At 43.7% G+C, this 21520-nt stretch overlaps 2 protein-coding genes across 4 annotated transcripts; one reads left to right on the top strand and one right to left on the bottom strand.

Annotated features, from left to right (window-relative positions):
* NIPAL4 (NIPA like domain containing 4) lies at positions 1-7410 on the top strand. Its single transcript, XM_072145495.1, has 6 exons — positions 1-155; positions 2301-2549; positions 3230-3286; positions 3851-3941; positions 4199-4359; positions 6626-7410. The coding sequence occupies exons 1-6, from the start codon at positions 122-124 to the stop codon at positions 7228-7230; spliced, it is 1197 nt and encodes a 398-aa protein (XP_072001596.1). The 5' UTR covers positions 1-121; the 3' UTR covers positions 7231-7410.
* A 1927-nt stretch (positions 7411-9337) lies between these two features.
* THG1L (tRNA-histidine guanylyltransferase 1 like) lies at positions 9338-21520 on the bottom strand. 3 transcript variants are annotated; one of them, XM_072145492.1, is made up of 6 exons: positions 21279-21520; positions 19012-19188; positions 17660-17829; positions 16889-16977; positions 16224-16331; positions 9338-9854 (listed from the first exon to the last, which is right to left on the bottom strand). In XM_072145492.1, the coding sequence occupies exons 1-6, from the start codon at positions 21449-21451 to the stop codon at positions 9693-9695; spliced, it is 879 nt and encodes a 292-aa protein (XP_072001593.1). In that variant the 5' UTR covers positions 21452-21520; the 3' UTR covers positions 9338-9692. The 3 variants fall into 3 exon arrangements, with proteins under 3 accessions (XP_072001593.1, XP_072001594.1, XP_072001595.1); XM_072145493.1 differs by lacking the exon at positions 21279-21520 and having other exon boundaries at positions 17660-17825; positions 19012-19151; XM_072145494.1 differs by lacking the exon at positions 21279-21520 and having other exon boundaries at positions 17660-17743; positions 19021-19078.

Here is a 21520-nt window from a genome sequence, read left to right as displayed (position 1 = left end):
GTAGCCTGACACCAGAGCCGGATCACCATCCACCTCACATATCAGGTGAGGGAGGCCAAATACTCACATACTCAAGGCTTGGAGCTAGTAGGATCTGGTATGTGCCCTGACTCCTAACTACATGGCAGCTTCATCCAACCACAGCTGTGCCAACGGTGAGTACCTACCCTCCACACCATAATCTCTCCAGTATTACCTGTGTGGATAAAGTACAGTATCTGCATTTTTTTTACATGTTGTGTGTAATGAAAAATTAGTTTATATTGATGAAATTGCATCGATTTTCAGTGTTTTTTTTTTTTTTTTTTTTTTTTGGGGGGAGATTTGGCAAAGAGTGATAACAATTACCTGTAAATCTTCTTCTTTTTTTATTTTTTAAAACATGCAACAAGTGTAACAAAAAAAAGTCCACCATCAGAAAGTGCATGGTAATGGAAATGTACCCTTGGCTTCTGTACTATCTTTTTCTGCTATTAAAAACCCACTGACTTTTTTTTGGACTGCATACAATTCTCAATTGGAGATATCCTGACAGTAACTTTTATAAATTGTGTGACTTTTGGTTGGTTTAATGCAAAACACCGGCGGCTCGTTCCCGATCGCGGGCGTTTCCCCAGAAACGCCGATGTGATCGGGCCGTGGCCAGCCCTGGTCGGTGTGGCTTTGTCTGCGTCTGATTTTGCATTTTCAAAAGCAGACAAATCGTTGCGTGTGGCACCAGCCTTACGTTTTTTGGGTGGAATGTGACATAAGGCTGGCAGGGTTTTTTTTTTCGTTTTTGTCTGTTTTTCCCAATTATCATAATGTGGGGGGGGGGGGGGAGACAGGATGCATTTTCAAAAATGCATGCATTTTTTTTTACGGGATGCTTAAAAATGGCCCAAAAAACGGGTTCAAGACGCCCCAGGGGCCGCCTGCCTAATTGGTGCGGGCGCATCCACACATTGCGTTTTCGTTGCGCTTTGAAATGCATTATAACAGCCGCGGAGAGGAGATTTGCCTAGTTACATTATTGTTTAGATTTGTTAACTCAATGTTAACACTTTCATTAACAACGCAAATGTTTACCGTAATGTAAGTAGGAAAATCCTCTCTTCTCGGCTGTAATGTGTTTCAAAACACAATGAAAATGCAACCAAAACGCCTCGTGTAAATGCAGCCTCAGTTTTTCAGATGCAATTTTTGAAGCCAATATGAGTGTGGATGAAAATAAGTGAGGACATAAAACTGCGAGATGGTCCTCCTCCTCCTCTTTTTTCACTCCATTCTGGTTGGGCATCTGAAAAACTGAATGTGTGAACATACCCTGTGCTGATGTTAATCTGACTGATGTCATCCCTGGAATGGGACACTTGGTTGGGAAAAGATTTTGGGTGGGTCACCATTGCTGGAAGTGTTTGGGATCTAATTGTCTCCTGCAGCTGCCGCTGGTAACCTGAGCCTGGAAGTGTCTGAGATACAATCTACATTCTAGTTACACTGGAACTGGTTATGTCGTGATTGAAAGGATTTAGTGATTTATTTTTTATTTATTTTTTTCTATCCATGTATTTTTGAGCTGTATAATGGGTTTCGATCGGGCATGATCCTTTGTGCTACATACCTCAATTCTTTGCCTATTACAACACGCCCCCTCCATAGGGAACAGTAACCCTTATAAAGACTGACCTGATATGGGCGGTCAGGTATGTGTTCTCTCTTACAGTTCTAATGGATTAAATCTTATCCAGTGATCACGGAATGTCACCTGGAGCAATCCTCAAGGGATGTCAACATGTTTTGGAGTGTCCTGACCTGTGGCAATGAATTTTTATGTAAGGGTGTGGTCAGACGGTGCGCTTTTAACATATGCGTTTAAGGGTGATGCCACACGTGGCGTTTGGAACCCGTTTTTGGTCCGCTTTTAAGCAGTCTGTCAAAAAAACGGATGCGTTTTTTGAAAACTCATCCTTTTTTGACGAGTTTTAATTAAGATAATTGGTAAAACCTGTCAAAAATGGATGCGTTTTTTGACGGACTGCTTAAAAACGGACCAAAAAACGATTTCATGTATGGCATCAACCGAACACGTACGTTATTAACAAATGCAAAGTGTGACCGCAGTCTAAAGGGCCACTCCAACTTCACATATGTCAGGACTTGTAGTCATTCTACTGAGGGACGCCACCTTCTACCTGCCTATAATGGCTGATAACTGGGAACAATAGACCAGTATAGGAGATGGGTACACCATAAGCTCCATGTTTTAGGATTGTCTGACTTCTAACCCCAAATATTAATCTAACGTTTTCTTCCAACAGGGACATTGGTCACGTTGACCTGCTCCTCACATCAGGTGATCTGTCAGATTTTAGGGGAAGTTGACCCGTCAGTCTCCATTTACCAGAACCTGACCCTTAATACAAGTTCGACCTCTACCCTTCAGTCTAACCATGATTTTATCATCGGACTGGCACTGGCGGTGTTCTCCAGCATCCTCATTGGTTGCAGCGTTATCCTAAAAAAGAAAGGTCTCCTTCATCTGTCACAGCAAGGACATACACGTGCAGGTATGGAAAATGGAGAGGGGTCTATAGATGGATAAAAGGGGGAGCAGAAAGTGAGAAAATATAAAAAAAATGTATATATATTCCCACTGCAGATTCGATGCAGACATATGTGTTGCCATGGTAGTGTTTGGGTAGGATTTAAGATATCCTCTTTTAGTGTGTGTTGGCTGTGTTTCTAATCCAATAAGCATCTTGTAAGGAATAACTGACTACTGCTGATTCAGGTCTCACTTATGCCATTGCCCGGGGCAGATCAGCACTGCACAAGCTTTATTTGGTTTATCAGTCTATATAGAAAAATAGGAAAGAAGCAGAAGAGGAGGAGAATATTAATCATAACAAATCAGGTTCCCAGATCTTGATTGGAGAGTTTCCCTGCTGATGCATGTTCACGTCACGCCCACATTCCTTTAGCTTCGATGTTTTGGGTACGATCCACGATGCCAGCGCCATCTTAAAATGTATTCTCTGTTACAATGCTTTTAGGAAAATAAGTAGAAATGATAGGATTTGATCTATCCGCTAGCTTTACCTTAACGGTAGCAGACTGCAAACATACCCTGCAGTCTGATCGGGAAATCACATAATCCTATGATATTATTTTTTTTTTTTTTTTTTTTTGCTTTTATGCCAACCTACTGATTCCATAATTTTCTTTATTTTTTTTCCCCACTTTCTAGGTGCTGGTGGCCATGGCTACTTGAAAGACTGGCTGTGGTGGGCCGGACTTTTAACAAGTAAGATTAAAGGGTGGAAATGCCAATATTTGTTCTTCAGATATCTAAGTTTGTGAGTCGCAGGAGACAACCTATAATGTTTGCATAATACATGAATGGCCCATTAATTGCAGTAGAGACTGTATTGAGCTTGATTTTCCCTGGTGGCGCTGTTGGGTGGTACAAATGATTATTGGGGTGTCTGTATATTGTTGGGGAACAAGTGTAAAAACCCTTTTATTTACCGAGATTTTATACCAATGACCGATTTGGCAAGCTCTGTGTAGCGCTGCATATTTTGTGTGCGCTATATAAATTATTACTATATTCCATTTGGGGGTTTAAACATATTTTGGGTGGTGACACACATAGTGTTTTTTTTTTTTTTTTGGGCCGTTTTCAGATCGTAAAAAATGCATGCGTTTTTGACAGGTTTGACCAATTATCATGCGTTTTTTACGATCTTAAAACGCCATGTGTGTCACCACCCTTTCTCTGTGCAGATGAGATTGTCCCTGGTGGTTATGAGTGGTATTACAAGGGACACAATGACTATATTCCGTAATATGCTTTACATTTTTACAGTGGGAGGTGGAGAAGCCGCTAACTTTGCTGCATACGCTTTTGCTCCGGCCACTATTGTTACACCTCTGGGAGCCCTCAGTGTTCTGATAAGGTAATATTTGTTATATGTATGTGGAGAATTTTTGTATAGGGCAATACATTTGGGGCATTCTGGGATTGTGTCTAAACAACTTCTCTTCCAATATCCTTAAAATTCTAAAATCATGGAAACTCCAAAAACCTATTTTTTTCAAAAAATTGGCAGTTTTTTTTTTCTATATTAAAGTTGTTTGTTTTTTTTTTTTTTTTTTACCATGTGTGGGCCTTTTGCCATCTTCTAAGACCTGAATGTATGTTTTCGTTCTATAGTGCCGTGATGTCATCTTATCTGTTGGGTGAAAGGCTGAACCTTTTGGGGAAGTTGGGATGTGCGCTCTGTGTGTTGGGAAGCACCGTCCTTGTAATCCACTCTCCAGAAGAGCAAGAAGTGACTACACTAGAAGACATGACGACAAAACTTAAAGACCCAGGTATGAAGGGGAATTCAGCACAAGGCAATGATCAGATGATGGTAATAGTAAACATATTAAAGGGATTATCCATGGTATATGAAAATTTTTTCCACATTTATTTCCTTTCTGATTGCTTTTTTTTTTTTTTAAATATATCTGATGGACCAGGAAGCAGTAACTTTACTGGGTCACATGGTCTCCCCCCTTCAGGGAGTCCTTGCATCACTTGGACCGGGGCTGGATTTGTGCTTCTGTACAGGAATCCAGCCCCTGTAGACTTTCACATGGAGGGGGAGACCAGGTAACCCTGAGTTGGAGCATTATTGTAAGGCACTGCTTCCCAGTCCCACAGACCAGATGTAGTAGTTTAAGTCAGGAAGGGGCAAAAATTGATATTAGACAACATATTTAATTTTATGGTAACTGGATATCCCCCTTTATGTTCTTGACTGATCAGGATCTATATTTTGCAGCATCTACTGTAAATCAGTAGAAGAAACTCTTTTGTGACCGGAGCTCAAAAACTAAAAAGACGATCCATGCAGGTTTCCTCCTTATTTGTGCACCAAACACAAGGGATCACTTTCAGGGATAAGTCACCATTCAGACCAGAAACCGTCAGTATTTTCACTCCTGGCCTAGTCTCCTCCACTCACTGCATATAAGAGACATATCCAGACATAGTGTAGACAGTTTCAAATTTTTAAAACTTTTATTTCCAGTTCTACTCACATATGTAGATAAAAAATGCGCATATCACAAATAACTCCACGAGGACGGCAAGGATTGGCGTCCTCGTGGAGTTATTTGTGATATGCGCATTTTTTATCTACATATGTGAGTAGAACTGGAAATAAAAGTTTAAAAAATTTGAAACTGTCTACACTATGTCTGGATATGTCTCTTATATGCAGTGAGTGGAGGAGACTAGGCCAGGAGTGAAAATACTGACTGTTTCTGGTCTGAATGGTGACTTATCCCTGAAAGTGATCCCTTGTGTTTGGTGCACAAATAAGGAGGAAACCTGCATGGATCGTCTTTTTAGTTTTTGAGCTCCGGTCACAAAAGAGTTTCTTCTACTGGATTATTGAATAGTGGATGTTTGCTGGATCCATCTAGGACCGTTAAGGACAGCTCATAAGAGGGAAGGTGCAGCACCACGCAATTTTTTGTTGGTATCTACTGTAAATGTAGGCAACTAATTGGATCAAACTTCCCTTCGAATAAAAAGCATGCAACTATATTTGCTATAATTTCACCCTCTAATATATGAATCCCACCAGTGACTGTGGTAATCTTCTTATATTTGTTATCCATGGGTTCCTTCCTTCTAAAATTAACTTTTAAAACTATGCTGGGAGAGTTACCAGAGCCTCTCAGTTCTGCAGATTCGCAAGCTGTTACAATGAGCAGAACATCTCTCTCTCCTCTTTGCTTGTGTAATGTAGCAGCAGTAAGGGGGAGATCTGCTCATTTTAACAGCTTTTGTAGCTGCCGCATGGAGGGGCTCTGGATACTCCTACCAGAGCCTCTTTTAGCTCATTAGCATAATTTTAAGTTGCTTGTAGAACCCAGGAAGCCATGGATAACAAATTTAAGAGGGTTACCACAGTCACTATCCCCTGTTTTATCATGATGGATTTTGATGGTAGATTCCCTTCAATTTTGCCCTTGAGGGTACCATCTGATGGCTATAAGCTTCTTTAACACAAACGTATCCCTGAATTAAAATCTTGGCCAGGTAATGGTCAAACTTCTCAACTTTGGGTGCCGTGCACTTTCAGTTCCTTTCTAACAAAGATAATTCTGATTCGCTACTGCTGGTGGACACTACTACTGGTGCCACTTTTTTTTTTTTTTTCCATTTAATAAAAATGTATGTATTAAGTTTCTAAATTCTGTGTCAGAAGGTCCCTGTTGGATAAATCTCTTATGTATGAAGTTTTGTATTCTTACATATTCTTATAACTGATGTATTCTTGGGGTGCTGTCACACGGTGCGTTCTTGGTGCATTTTTTCTAAATGCACTGAAAATGCATGTGTTTTTGCATGTTTGAATCAGTTTTTCCTGTACAGATGTTAATACACTTCCAGAAATGGGGTGGGGGGAAAAAGGATTTGAATCAACCCAAAGTCTGCATGCAAAAATGCATGCACTTTCGGTGCTTTAAAAAGGAGAAACACACCAAGAATGGACCGTGTGACCGCACCCTCGTGAATTGATCTTGACTGTGTCCTTTTATATAATTATATATAAATTTTTTTTTTTTTTTTCCTCACTAGGTTTCATAGTCTACATCAGTGTCCTGTTCATCTGCTGCTTGGTCTTAGTCTTCATTCTCTCACCTCGTTATGGCCACACAAACATCCTAATCTACCTGGCAATCTGCGCTCTATTGGGCGCCTTCACCGTGTCTTCCGTCAAAGGCCTGGACATCGCCGTGAAGGGTCTTCTTATGGGTCTACCAGTTGTCAAACATCCCCTTCCTTGGATCCTTATCCCCATCTTAATAATTTCTGTGATTACACAGGTCAACTACCTCAACAAATCCTTAGACATCTTTAATACGTCCTTGGTGTTTCCCATCTACTACGTTTTATTCACCACTGTGGTGATCACTACGTCCCTCATCCTATTTAAGGAATGGGTGTCTATGTCTCCGTTCGATGGGGTAGGGGCAATTTGTGGATTCTTAATCATCATCCTCGGTGTTTTCCTTCTCCATGCCTTTAATAACCTGGATATAAGCCTCAAGAGTCTACAACAAGAACTTAATTGTATTGGTGCCACCAAACAACAAGCCGAGAAGGAAGACAAGATCACTTTGGTAGATAACATGGAGACCGAGCAAACTGGTAGCATTCCTAAAGTGTTTGTTATTTCCTAAAGAAGACTTTATATTTTTGGAATAGTTGACTTGATGCTATTATAAAATGCCACTGGAGTGATTCTACGGTCAAATTATGATCCCTCCTATCTCTATGGGGACCATTCTCAATAAGCGCCATGTTCCATAGACTTGCTGAAGTTCCCCCTAACCCTCCTGGATTATATTTATACAAAGTCATAGAAGTTACTACTAAATGCTACACGTAAAATCATTGCATAACATTGCGATAGATTGTATACTCAGTCATGTTCCCGCTCTCTATTTGGTACAACATGACCTCCTATGGATCGTTTACCTCTTATGTCCTGGCCTACATTTCTAGAACTCTTCTGGATTCTGTACATATATTTTAGTGACTGTTTTCTACCCCCATTTTGTCTTTTTATCTGAAATTTTTAATAAGTTATAAAGGTAGCTTCACAATCCCGTGATGGACTGTTTTTACTATTGGGATGAAAATGGGGCCATTCGGCTTTGCATATATATTTATTGTCTAAGTTTAATGTGAAGGAAAAATGTAACTAATGTGAGATGCTGTAATAAAGGGATGACTGCGCATCTGAAGTGTTAGAAGAATGTGACCCTCATTTTCTTTAAAAGATAATGCCATATCTGGCTATGGGTGCTATTGAACCTATTGCCAACAAAGAGGTGGTGTGTTATAGAGCAGGAGGAGCTGAGCAGATTGTACATGGTGTCCTTCCCGATCTTAAGTTCAAGAGAACAGGGGTATAATTGTTGCTACTTCAATGGAGTCACAGGTCGAGCATGCGCCCTGGCACCCATATTATGGGAATGGTGGAGCTCAGTACTGTGGTATCAAGTACACCCATTCACTGTCTGTAAGAGAACAAGAGATACTATAGGCTGGCTGGCTGGTCACCAACTCCCCTCCCCACCAATAGCATTGTTTGAATTTTTCAGCCCATTTTTAGTCTTTGCATACAAAATTGCAATTTTTTGGGGGGAGGAAAAAATTGGTCCTAATCAAATACTGGACCAATGCAAAGAAAGTTTATATAATATTGAGCTTTTATAGCAAATACAGTTTATGGTGTTTAGGAAATTACTGTATATACTCAAGTATAAGCAAAGACCCCTAATTTTAACACAAAACCACAGAAAAACCTACTGACTTGAGTATAAGCCGAGGGTGGAAAATGCATTGGCGCCAGCCCCTGCCCCCAATATAATTCCTGTAGAGGAAAAAAAAGTGTACTCAACGTCCTAATGCCCCCCTTCTATACAGCAATGCATCGGCTCAGTGTCCCGCGCTGTCCATCGCAGGCTGACGTCACGATGCCTGCAACAGAGAGCGGGGACACTGAGCTGATGCCGGAGCATCCCTGTATAGAAGGAACTGCCGGAGAGAGTACACTGGGTTTTTTTTTTTTTTTCCTTGACTAAAGTATACGCTTATACTCGAGGTATATACCTCAAACCCTCCACCCAAATCCATAATCCTTTCTTTGTCGTACCGATTCTCACACTGGAACTAATACTGCGTTACTGTGATCTGCATGGAAACCTCTAAAATCCTGTGTTCACTCCTACCCCTCTCATTTCTGTGAAACAAAGGGTGTGGCTAGGATAAGAGTGGCAGGAGTGAGCATGTCTGTGCTCTTCTCTGCCCTTACCTCATCAGCACCCTACGTTTGATAGAGAGCAATTGGAAACCTTGCACATTTTTGGGCCACAATAGAAGTAATTACTCCATGGCTATGCTTTGATTTCCTCTGAACCTGTAGGTTCATGCTCGCTTGATAAGAATGAACTTTCACTTTTTTTTCCTTGAGCAAAATCTGCATCAAAACCTACAAGGAAAGGCAGATTGAGCCAGAAATGTATATCCATGGTAAGAATCTTACTACACATGGCAGCATTGTGTGGCCCATTTTGAACACAGCCCTCCTCCTCCTCCTCACATCAATCTTCATTTGTAGTTTCTGGTGTATACAAAAAAAAAAAACCCAACAAAACACCTATGTGCATTGTATACACTTGTATAGCAATCAGACCACGATGCCCACCGGTTATACCCACTCCTTGTAAAAGTGAATAAAATAGATGTTGTTTAAAGAAAAACATTTTATTATAACTAGTTCTCAGTTTAAAAATATACAATAAAACAATCTCATTAAATAGTTTACAGTTAAAATAGCAGCTTGTGGCCATACACATTGAATAGCAGTCTGGACTGTGATTTCCCCACCTCACTCATACATATGCAAGTTTTGTTCTGAATGGGAAGAAAGAGGCTACTATAGGAGCTGGTGGTGGAGACTCTTCTCCCCCTTAGAGCCAATGGTTCAGGGGAAGGCCTATAGAAATACTTTCCAAAAAAACCTGTTCTTTAGTTGGTCTTGATGAACCTGGGTTTAGTTGACGGTTCATCTATTCTGTTGGTCACAGCTGAAGAACACCTCTTTGGTCCATGCCTGGATTTGCAGACAATATCATCAACTTTCACTAGATAAAACCTCTGGATGTTCCTCCCAAAACGTGTCGCTAATGACATCACAGTGTAGGACGATGGGCTTGTTCCGCACTCTGCACACCTCTACCTCCTTCTCCTCTGCTTCATGTGGTAGCTTTATCATTTTCTTGCTAATTTCATTCACCTAAGATGGTAAAATGGAAGAGTATTTAGTAAGACAAGTTAACTCCATTGGCTTTTCCTGTACCAGGTTACAGCGCTGCCAATACAGTCCTCCATTCCCTGGTGATCCTTTCATCTCTGCTAGGGGGAGGTTTTAACAACTGCTGGTCTTTATGCTCTTATCCAGATCAGAATCAATAACTGCTATCACCGTCGGTCAGGGAGAGAGGGTGGTTTCACATTGGTGTGTTTGCTCCACTTCCGTTGCATTTTGCCCACAAGAGAAACTGAAGGTTTAACAAAGCCCCTGGTTTCTCAGCCCCATCAGTGTTTTTTTTTGTGTGTGAAATCAATGGCTTTGTGAGGCATCTGTGGAAATCACTGAACTATGGATATGAAAAACAACACCGATGTGCAAGAACCCTAAGGGTTAGCCACTTAAAGGACATCTACCACCAGGATGAAGGACTGTAAGCAAACTAACCTGAGGTGCTCCATAGGTGTTAATGGAGCTTGGAGCCCATCAGGCTCATTTGCATACAGTCTTTCATCCTGGTGGTAGATGCCCTTTAAGGCCACCTTATAGCTCACTGATGCTCCGCTAGGGGATGCTGGGAACCAGCTTAGCACAAAAGTGTGGAGTAGGTGCTATAAATCACCCTAGAAAGGCTGTAAAAAATACAAGACTGAAGCGGCAGAACTTCTTTGCAGAACATTTGGTAACACCGTAATTGTACTGACCCATGCACCAAAGATAACACAGTGATGCTATGTCCTAGATGGGGAAACCGGTAATTACTCACCGGTAATTGTGTTTCCTTGAACCACGACAGCACCCAACCAGAGAGAGGGATCCGCCTCCAGGGACAGGAAACCCAGACTTCAAATTCTGCGGTACGCCCCACCTCCTTCAGTGGATTACAGAGACTGTATGGGACTTAATGTTCTCGATTAATTCTGACCACCGTATCATTCAGTATCACTTTCAATGAGAGAATCTCACACCTCTGTGACACACACATAACACTGAACACCCAAGTGTGAAAAGAATTTACAAGGGAGGGAATACCCAGGGTGCTGTCGTGGTTCAAGGAAACACAATTACCGGTGAGTAATTACCGGTTTCCCCCTCTCACCACGACAGCACCCAACCAGAGAGAATAACATAGATGAAAACTTTAGGGAGGGATAACCGAAGAAAGAACCCTTCGCCCAAAGGAAAGTTCCTGTGCACCTGCTACATTTAGCCTATAGTGCCTATAGAAAGTGTGTGGAGAAGACCAGGTGGCAGCCTGACAAATCTGATTAACCGACACCTCTCTAAATTCTGCCCATGAGGAAGAAACTGCTCTAGTGGAATGGGCTTTTAGACCTTCTGGTATCGGCTGACCGGCTGCTACATAAGCGGAGCTAATGGCTTGCCTAATCCATCTAGCTATAACTACCGCTGAGGCCTTCTGCCCCCTATTCTTGCCACCAAAAAGAACAAAAAGACTATCAGATTTTCTCCAATCTTTAGTCCTATCCAAATATAGCTCAATGGCCCTTTTAACATCTAATTTGTTAAACTCCCTTTCCCTATCCGTAGAAGGGTTACTGCAGAAGGATGGGAGCCTGATCTCCTGGGATCTATGGAATCTAGAGACTACCTTTGGTAAAAAGGCCGGGTCTGTCATCAGAACTACTCTGTCATCCAAGATCTTGAGAAAAGGCGCTCTACATGATAGAGAAGATATCTCTCCCACCCTACGGGCTGAAGTGATTGCTACCAAAAATACAACTTTAATGGTCAACCATTTTAGTGAACAAGACTCCAGGGGCTCAAAGGGATCTCTTATCAGATAATTTAATACCAGAGTGAGGTCCCAGGGGGGCACCGTACATCTCCTAAAGGGGGTCATACGAGATGCCGCCTTTATGAACCGAGATATCCAGGGATGAGAGGCTAAAGGGGACTCAAACAGGGAGCTAAGGGCAGAGATCTGAACTTTAAGGGTGGCAGGTTTTAGGCCCTTATCTAATCCTGCTTGCAGGAAATCTAATATCTTAGCTATATTTGGATGAGCTAAGTCTATGTTATCTGGAGAACAAAAATCTGAGAATATTCTCCAGACCCTAAAATAGATCCTAGAGGTAACTACCTTTCTGCTCCTCTGCAGGGTTGTAATTACCTTGTCCGAGAGGCCTTTTCCCCTCAAGATGCGCCTCTCAAATTCCAGGCCGTCAGATGGAGGTTCGCAATCTGCGGGTGGAATACTGGGCCCTGGGAGAGGAGATCGTGATTCTCTGGGAGGATCCAAGGGTCTGATATCGATAGATCTCTCAGTACTGAGAACCATGCCCTCCTGGGCCAGAAGGGGGCTATAAGAATAACTCTGGCCTGGTCTTGTCGTATCTTCTTCAGAACCCTCGGGAGAATAGACAGGGGTGGAAATGCATAGGCTAGGCTGAAGTTCCACTTGATTGAGAAGGCATCCAAACTTAAGGATTGGTCTCTCGGGTCTAGGGAGCAGAAGAGCCTGACCTGTCTGTTCTTTCTTGTGGCGAATAAATCTACCTCTGGTTGACCCCAGAGTCTGGTTATCTTGGAGAACACCCTCCGATTCAGGGACCACTCTCCCTGACGTAAGAGATGACGGCTTAGGAAGTCTGCCTGCAGATTGTCCTTGCCCCTTATATGAACCGCCGATATTGATCTTAGATTGGCTTCCGCCAGGTGTAGAATCTGATGCGAGAGGTTCATTAAGGACCCGCTTCGGGTACCCCCCTGGCGATTCACGAACGCCACCGCTGTGACATTGTCCGAGGCAATCTTCAGGTCTGTCCCCCGAATCATCGGCAGAGCCCGTCTGATTGCCTGCAGGATGGCTTCTAATTCTCTGTAATTTGAGGACTTCTTCCTGGATTCCTCGTTCCATGCCCCCTGGAACAAGAGTCCCCTGACCTGAGCTCCCCAACCCGTAGAGCTCGCATCCGTAATCATGGATAGGGGGTTCTCCTCTCTCCAAGGCCTGCCTGCCTGGAGGTTCTCTTCTCTTAGCCACCATCTCAGGGAATCCAGGATCTGTTGGGGAAGTGTAATCCTCTGGTCCAAGGAGGACTGGTCCCCCCTCCAGTTTTCCAACATGAAGAGCTGTAAGGGCCTTGCGTGATACATCGCCCAGAGCACCGCTGGAATTGCCGCTGTAAAGAGACCCAGAGTCCTCATAATGTCCCTTATGGTAGGGGATGGCTGTCTGTACAGCTTTTCCACTGAGGCTACAATCTTCACCACCTTGTCCTGAGGAAGAAAAGATTTCTGCTGAGTGGAATCTAATGTGATGCCGAGAAATATCTTTGATCTGGCCGGAGTAAGGGAGGACTTTTTCAAATTTATCATCCAGCCCAGGCGATGTAGGATCTTCATCACCACCCTTATGAAGGTCTGCAACTTCTCTGCCGAACCTGCGATCAGCAGGAAGTCGTCTAGATATGGCACAAAGGTGCCCTGATATCTTCGTATGTAGGCTCCCACTTCTGATATTAGTTTTGTGAAAACTCTCGGTGCTATCGCCACTCCAAAGGGTAGAGCTCTGAATTGGAGGTGCTCTATCTTGCCCTCCATCATCACCGCCACTCTCAGGAATCTCTGACTGTCCGGATGAATAGGGACGTGGTAATATGCATCCGCTAAGTCTATGGAAGCCATAAAACAATCCTGAAAGAGCAGGTTTACGGTTGACTTTATCGATTCCATCTTGAATTTTTCCACCTGTAGGTAGCAGTTTAGTGGTCTTAAATTTATAATGGTCCGGAATGTGCCATCCGGTTTCTTTATAAGGAACAGGGTTGAATAAAATCCTGTCCCTCGATCCTGCAGTGGCACCCGCCGTAGCACCTCCTTTCTCAGTAAGGATCTTACTTCGGTCTCCAGAGCCTGTCTTTCTGCTCTTCCGGCCACTGAGGTTATCTTGAAACGCTGTGGGGGAGGGGATAGAAAAGGTAATTTTAGGCCATCTTGTATGATCCCCAAAATCCACTTGCTCCCTGAAATCTTGCTCCACTCCTCCTTGAACAGGGAGAGCCTTCCCCCCACAGGACCCCTGGCGTCATTGCTGACCGGGACGTTTACTGGAATCCTGAGGCCGGGAAAACATGAATCCCTTAGACCTCCTAGAGGGTCGCCACCCCTCTTTCTTGTCTCCGGATCTCTGAGGAGATCTAAATCGCCTTGAGGGGCGAAAAAACTTCCTCTCTTGAGGCCTTGTACTAGGAAAACCTCTCTTCCTGTCAGCTGCCTTTTCCAAGATGTTGTCTAGTGCAGACCCAAACAAGAATTCCCCCTCACAGGGAATACTACACAGATGACTTTTAGATGGAAGGTCACCTGTCCAGTTTTTCAGCCATAAGGCCCTTCTGGCAGAATTAGATAAGGCTACCGATCTTGCTGATAACCTTAAGGCGTCCACCGAGGCATCGGCTAAGAAGGCAGAGGCTTTCTGTGCAGTGGTAACCTCCGAGATAAGATGTGACCTGGATGCACCAGCCTTAATCTTCTCCTCCAGCTGGGAAAGCCAAACAAAAAGAGACCTAGAGACGCATGTAGCCGCGACGTTGGGTTTGAATGCGCCCGCTGCTGCCTCCCAGGAACGCCTTAAGAAGCCATCTGCCTTTTTATCCATAGGATCTTTAAGCACACCTGAATCCTCAACTGGAAGCGCACTCTTTCTAGACACTTTAGAAACGGCAACATCTACCTTCGGCGCCTTGTCCCAAATCTCTGTCTCCTTCTCAGGAAAGGGATACTTCCGCTTCATAGCTCTAGGGATAAAAACCTTTTTGTCCGCTTTGCGCCATTCTGCCTGGATAAGGGAGGAAATATTCTCATGGATAGGAAAAACCTTTCTCTTCTTTTCTCCTAGACCCTGGAACATAACGTCTGTTACAGAGCGTTCTTCCTTTTCATCTTCTAACTCCATAGTTGATCTTACTAATTTCACCAGATGATCAATATCCTCTATAGGAAACAGGGGTCTGCCTGACCTGTCCTCCTCTTCTGACTCAGATGATTCTCCCGAACTAGGGCCAGAATCTTCAAGCTGCCTGGAAGTGCCTGGGGAATTCTCTGACCTGAGGGATCTCCTTATTTCTTGCACAGAACTACGTACTTCCTGCTGGATTAGCATACGCATGGATTCAAACAAGGTCGACTGCTCTTGTGCTAACAGGCGCTGAACACACTGGTCAGTTAGGTTTTAAATAAGAGTCAGGCAGATTATCTCCACAGATTCTACATGCATGATGCTTAGACTTTACAGTGGCTTTCCCCTTACGAGATTCTTCCCTCTAAAATAAGAATCACATAAGACATCATCAGAACCAGTTTAAAGGCATGGTAAGGCCACACTCACCAATCAGCGGACTATCCCCCTACTCAAACTTTACCGTAGCGGTGTCCACCGACTCTCTACCACCTTCATTAGAACTCATCTTATTCAGTGGTGAGGATACAGCTCCGTTTCATCCACGACTGGAGCAACTCCTGTGGCTGGCTGTGGGTGCTAGAAACAACACACAGGACTCCTGTGTGGGATCTCCTTTTAAAATTCCCGCCTCTGACGTCATCTCCCATGTGGACGCTGGGCGGCGCGTCACTTACGGTCCTCACCGGAAGTGGAGTCGGCGCCATTTTGGAGAAGACCACCGCGGGGAGGAAGAAGCCAGCGCTCAGCCGCCCTTCCACACACGCCTCCACTCCGGATCGGAGGCATGCCGGAGTCCGCCCGCACCCACAGACTGCGCTGCACCTCGCAGCATTCACCTCTCCACCGCCGCCGAGTGACCACCCTCCGGTAAGCCTCGGCGGGGGACCTGTGCAGCCACCTGGGGGTACCTGGGACTCCCATTCCCCCCTTTCACCGCGACTCCTGAGCCTCACCGAGACTCACTGGATCCCCCGTCAGGGACAGGAAACCACTGAAGGAGGTGGGGCGTACCGCAGAATTTGAAGTCTGGGTTTCCTGTCCCTGGAGGCGGATCCCTCTCTCTGGTTGGGTGCTGTCGTGGTGAGAGGGGGAAAAATGATTTTTTTAATGGATTATGTAAACCTCGCCTCTCCAACTGCACTAGATATTTCAGTATATTTTTAATATTTCATGGAGGCTCTGGCCTCCTAATCTATCCAGCAGGCGGCGGTGCTGCCAGGGAGTTCTATGCCGGTCCTATCACACTAGCATCATGTCCTCCATTGATAAAGTAGCAATGGCCAGATGTTTAGCCTTAAGAACAGCTGTGCAGAATGTGCATTTCTTGTCATGTGTAATCCAGGAATTTTTTAACAGACCCTAAAGTGTGACTAAATCCTCATGAACCTAACCACATACTATCAGTGTGATGTACGTCACTATCATACCTTACTCCATATGACGATGGATCCTTTTCTGTACATTACAGACTCATTGTTGTAGTTGATGTCAAACTCAGAATACAATATTTCATTCTTATCTCCGGAAAGTGTTCCCTGTAGAAGGAATATGAGTAATCGTGAAAAGAGAATGTAACACTCCTGCATACTGCAGATGACTAATGCGATGATTATGTGATGGATTACATGCAACACTGGGCTACAGAAAGGACAGAAGCCAGTCTTACATGCAATGCCTAGAAATATACAAGGCAGAAGGAAAGGTTCCCATTATAGTGATGGTTCTTACTTGCGATTAAACTACATGTATCAGGGCATTAGGAAGGAATAGCTAGTTTGTCCACAGCTGATGTGCATCACCACCTACAATAAGACTTCAGTCATCTCTCATGCCCATAATGTTTGAACTGTAGAGATCTGTGAATGGTTGTTAATAATCCGCTGAATTTGGTCAGTCATGTATTGTATTGTATTGTATTTTCCACTGACCAGGGCCAAAACTTTACAATCTGAGTAACCGCATATCCAGCACATGGGCGCCTGCCGTCCATCCAAAGTGAATATTGGAGTTACATTTTCAACCAGTAATGCATTTGAGTTGGCCTGTCCTTTGAGCATGGCTAGATACAATATTTGACATTACTATGACTTACCTTCAGCCGCTCCTGTGCCTGTGCTGGCGTTAACCCTCCCTTCTGCACCAGAGCCCAGAACACTGTGTTGTACAAGTTGTTGATGTGGCCTGTGGAAATACAGGAATCAGTCAATTAAAGTGCATTCCCAGGAATGGGTTAATTACAACGTCAAGTTTGCCAAATGTGTCACAGATTTTAATTGCCAAAACTAAGAAAATTAGTACTTTTAGTAAGTCACTATTGATACTGTCCCCCAGAGATCAACAGCAACGCTATATATTGTTATACTGCGATACAAAACCAGCGTTGCTCGTGGAGGGTTTTTTTTTTTAAGCCTGCAAATGGCGCGGTTTTCAATTGTACAAAGCAAGCAGGTAAAAACTATAGTATTTTCTAACATTTCATTTACAGTTTTTAGTAAAGTTAGTGATTTGTAACAATCTAATAAGGGTTCTGGAAATCCAAGATAACACAGGCCTTAGGGGGGAATCTGTGAGGATTTCCATGTATCAGGTGAAGGAGGTGAAAGCTTGAGGGGGGTTCCCATTTCTTCCCCGATATACTCCTGTGACATGCCATCCTGTTGGTCTTGTACTTTCTCAGCTCACACATAACATATCTACAGTCTTTCTGGGGCCCGTTTGTCATCAGCGCGTAAAATCCGTTCACGCACTGATGGCAGGAGAAGAGACTTCCCGAGCCACAAAGACATAGGACCGGCACTATAATGTGCAGCTAAGACATTCAGCTCATTCACAGGATATGGTTCTGGTTATTATATTCCCTTACAATCCGCTTGTCTCCAGCTGAGGTAATCCTTCAGGTTCTGGATACTGGGATACAGTACAACTCTTCCATCGAATCCCGGAGGATAAAGGATCGGTTGATCCGGAAAGAATTCCTTCCAATAGAAGACGTAACTGGAGGCAAACTGGGAAACCACGTGCGTCATAAACTTGCTTACAAACAGAAGGGAGAAAGAAAAAAAAAATCACTTTAGTAAATCTGAACCTACAGTTTAGCTTCATACAGTCCATAGGGCGTGTTAGGTAAGAGTTCATGGGTACATTGAGAATGCCCAAATATTACAAGGGGGAAATTGATCATCCTACCCTAGATTTTTAGTCTGTTGTATCAGTGATTTAGCCATACTTGATTTGTTACGTCTACAGAGATAAAAATTGGCAAATTTCACACAACCAGTTCTTATGTTTTTCCTAAATCAGAAAGGGATTGGAGCGGATCTGTGCCTAAATTTGCAATTTTTTTGAAAGCTGAACCTCATAAATCTGTCTCCCACATCTGGAGTCACAGGATAAATGTGGAGAAAGTTGTCGGAGGTAAAAAGTGGGGAGCAAATCAGCAGAAGCAACAATACTGAGACACTTGTAAGTCAGAAACCCAACATAACTGCAATGATACATACCCCTCAAGGACTTTGATAGAACCTATCTTTACATTTGGTCATCAATATAGGAATGATGGAAGACCACTGCACAAGGAAGAGATCTGCGCCAGTACTGGAATAACATAACGCCTTCACTGAATAGACTAACAAGGGTGCAGGATGTGAGATTCCTAATAAGGACCTATCTGACGGACAAACTCCCTTTAATATTTTTATCATATAACCTGATCTATTATTGCCCATTCTTGAGAAAGCTTAATAGTAGTGTCATATTGCTACAAAAAGACCATTTATATCTAGTCAGTGGGATGCCTTTATCGTGACTTATTTCTATAACCAGGTGGTGAAAGTGCCAAACACCTTTGGCTCCTGCTGTGGTCAGACCATGAAACCTTGAATTACTCTAACGCGTACGGCCAGGAAAGGAAATGTATGCACCTACAGATTCTTCCCTGGAGATCAAAGAAGCCAAGATAGGACAGCAATCCAATCGTTACAATCAGCTGGTTGTGGTGGGTGCACGTCACTGTAGATCCACATGTAATAGACTGAGTGAAAGAGCAGCAGAACTCTGATGCTTGAAAAACACTCACATTTGGTTGAACCGTTGCCTCTGTAACGCCGTTTGGTGAATAAATATTTAATTTTTGCAGAAACGCCCTTCTGAATGAGCCCTAAGAGATTTCAGCATATCGGCTTAAAGACACTATATGATGGAAGGTTGTTCACTCACCTTGCCCGCCTCTTGTACCAATTAGATTTCTTGTGGAAGACAAAGCTGTACTCGTCACTTTGCCCATATGCCAGGCAGATGTCTTTAATATCATCCATCACATTCTTTGCGCAGTGGTTCATGAGGAGCAGAGCCCGGGGATCATTGGGTTTGGTGAAATTGTGCTGATCCGAGAACCTGTGGGAGAAAAGAAATGGGGAAATATGTGGAGGAAATATGCAAAGATGAAGCTGCTCATGGACTCTAGAGAGACACAAAATCTATGATCTTGCTGAATCCATGTTCTCCATCAGGATTATGAATACTCGAAGTTCTATACCAGTGGTGGCGAACCTATGGCACGCGTGCCAGAGGTGGCACTCAGAGCCCTCTATATGGGCACCCTTGCCATCTCCCTATGGCAGGGTTTGCCAGACAGGACTCAAGGCCGCTTGCAGTCCCAGGCAGCCCAGGACCCTAGAAGGAAGCTACAATGATAATCCAAACTTCTTCTCCTTCTTTCTACTGTATTGGTGTCCTCAGGTGCCTATACAATTTAAACCTGTGAAAGAGCAGGGAGTAATAAGTTACTGCTTAAATTGTCGCATTGGCACTTTGCAAAAAAATACGTGGGCTTTGGTTGTAGTTTTGGCAGTCAGTGTCTAAAAGGTTTGCCATCACTGTTCTATACCATAAGGGTGACAACACACTGGACTGTGGAGATCAAATGTTATCTGCTCATGTTATCAGCTCCCCCCCCCCCCCCCCATTGAAGTGAAGACTGAACTTTTCAATAGGTTTGGAGCCTCAAAATCTCCAGCATACCTTCATGCATACCTTTTGACCATACATGTGTCCACCAAGTTGTCAAAGTAAGGGCGGCCGGGGGTTCACTGGTGGTTTAGGGGTCCCAAATCTACTGACAGGTTCACTTTAAAGGACATACCGTGAAATTCCCTGAAGGTAGATGATTATTACTCACCTCCCGGTCCTGTCCCCCTTTGCTGTAATCTTCTTTCAGTATATCTATTCAAATGAGCCTGGGGTGCTCTGCAAAGCCCGTGGGCCCCACTTACAGAGTGTTTAGATCCCTGCCAGGCGGCGAAGTGAATGGTACGATTACGCATTGCACGAAAATTGCAGTGAGAGAGATATTGACCAGCTCTTTGAACAATCGGTAGGAAGTTCCAGTCGGGCCGGGGGCGTGAATATATTACTTGTCAGAGGAGGCTCATTTAAAAAAAAAAAAAAAAAAAAAAAATTTCTACTAAATGCAGCCATTCTAAAATATACTGAAAAAGGAGGTGATTAGAAGTCCTTTAAAGGTTATTTTAAATCTAATAAGGTTATTGTATATCAGTAGGATATGCAATCACTCAATAATTGGCAGGAGTCTTAGCCCTTGGACCCCATAGAGGGTTACAATTATCATGATTTTGCCTGTATAGCTGACCCCTAGCAGGAATCACGGTGGGTCTTCTTAAACTGCAGGTGCCAGGACATCACTATACAGGGATAGATCATGGTCAGCTGCCCAAACAGGCTTCCCAGATTTACCGGTTCTGGATCTAGAACTGCTGAACTGAGCTTATAGATGCTGTCCAGTAATCCTGCAAGCGAGTGTTGGACCTTTACGTAAAGAAATCATACCACTGCTTCAATGCAGCACCTTTTGCATTCTCAGTGATCTGTCATTATGTTTCAAAGATTGGAATCCCCAAATATAGATGGAATATCCTGTGACTATGCTCTACCTCTATACACACCTTCTAATGAGATTTAGTCCAAGTCTAATACATTATCAGTCTATATCACCCAAATTTAACAAGATCTCCAATCAATGGAGAGTTTCTGAACCATTTCTGCATAAATATTCCATCTTTACAAAACAGGTGAAAATATGTGATCAAAAGGGACACAAAGATGGGGGGGGCCCTGTGTCAGTTGTATGAATACAGCTGAAGGGGAGGTTTGTGCTGTCACACTATTTACTAATCTTCACAGTGATGGGTGGGGGCACCCCATTGTATCAGGCATCTACTTTATGGACAGAAAATAATGTGAGCCCCTCACTTACTGCCTGCTGCAAACTGACATCACTATGGGGGAGTGAACTGGTGATGTCAAAAGTTGTATTTATGTTCAATTTCATACAAGTGAGTGAGTTGTGAAATAGAATAAGTGAAGATGGTGACAACTGATCCGATCTTGTTCTGCCTCATCATCACACAGGACGCCTGCACCGCCACCCACGTGTCTCCTGACAGCGGGTCACATGACCTCCTCACCTGTGGAAGTTCCTGCCGTCCACCCTCACCACCACCCAGCAGTTGTGTAGACACGTGTCCTGCACCTCGAACTCCCTCACGTACTCGAACTTGCTCTTCGCCATCTCCCTCCTCAGTAGCAGCGGAGCCGGGAACCAATGATCTCTCAATACACTCAATCCACGCCGCAGCATTACCGGAAGCGGAAGTAGTAACCCACCCAGCTGCTACCACAGCCGCGTCTCTATGGTAACAGGTTCGCG

This window comes from Engystomops pustulosus, chromosome 4 (assembly GCF_040894005.1).
Source record: "Engystomops pustulosus chromosome 4, aEngPut4.maternal, whole genome shotgun sequence".
Lineage (NCBI taxonomy): Eukaryota > Metazoa > Chordata > Amphibia > Anura > Leptodactylidae > Engystomops > Engystomops pustulosus.
This window is presented reverse-complemented; position numbering and strand designations above follow the sequence as displayed.

Excerpts from the sequence above, each read along its gene's own strand:
- NIPAL4 (XM_072145495.1), top strand. The coding sequence starts at position 122 with ATGGCAGCTTCATCCAACCACAGCTGTGCCAACG. Across the intron at positions 3,287-3,850 it reads GTGGGCCGGACTTTTAACAA|TGGGAGGTGGAGAAGCCGCT; the intron begins GTAAGATTAAAG and ends ACATTTTTACAG. Across the intron at positions 3,942-4,198 it reads GCCCTCAGTGTTCTGATAAG|TGCCGTGATGTCATCTTATC; the intron begins GTAATATTTGTT and ends TTCGTTCTATAG.
- THG1L (XM_072145492.1), bottom strand. The coding sequence starts at position 21,451 with ATGCTGCGGCGTGGATTGAGTGTATTGAGAGATCATTGGTTCCCGGCT. Across the intron at positions 17,830-19,011 it reads TGGTACAAGAGGCGGGCAAG|CAAGTTTATGACGCACGTGG; the intron begins GTGAGTGAACAA and ends TCTGTTTGTAAG. Across the intron at positions 16,978-17,659 it reads CAGCTGGAGACAAGCGGATT|GCCACATCAACAACTTGTAC; the intron begins GTAAGGGAATAT and ends GTATTTCCACAG.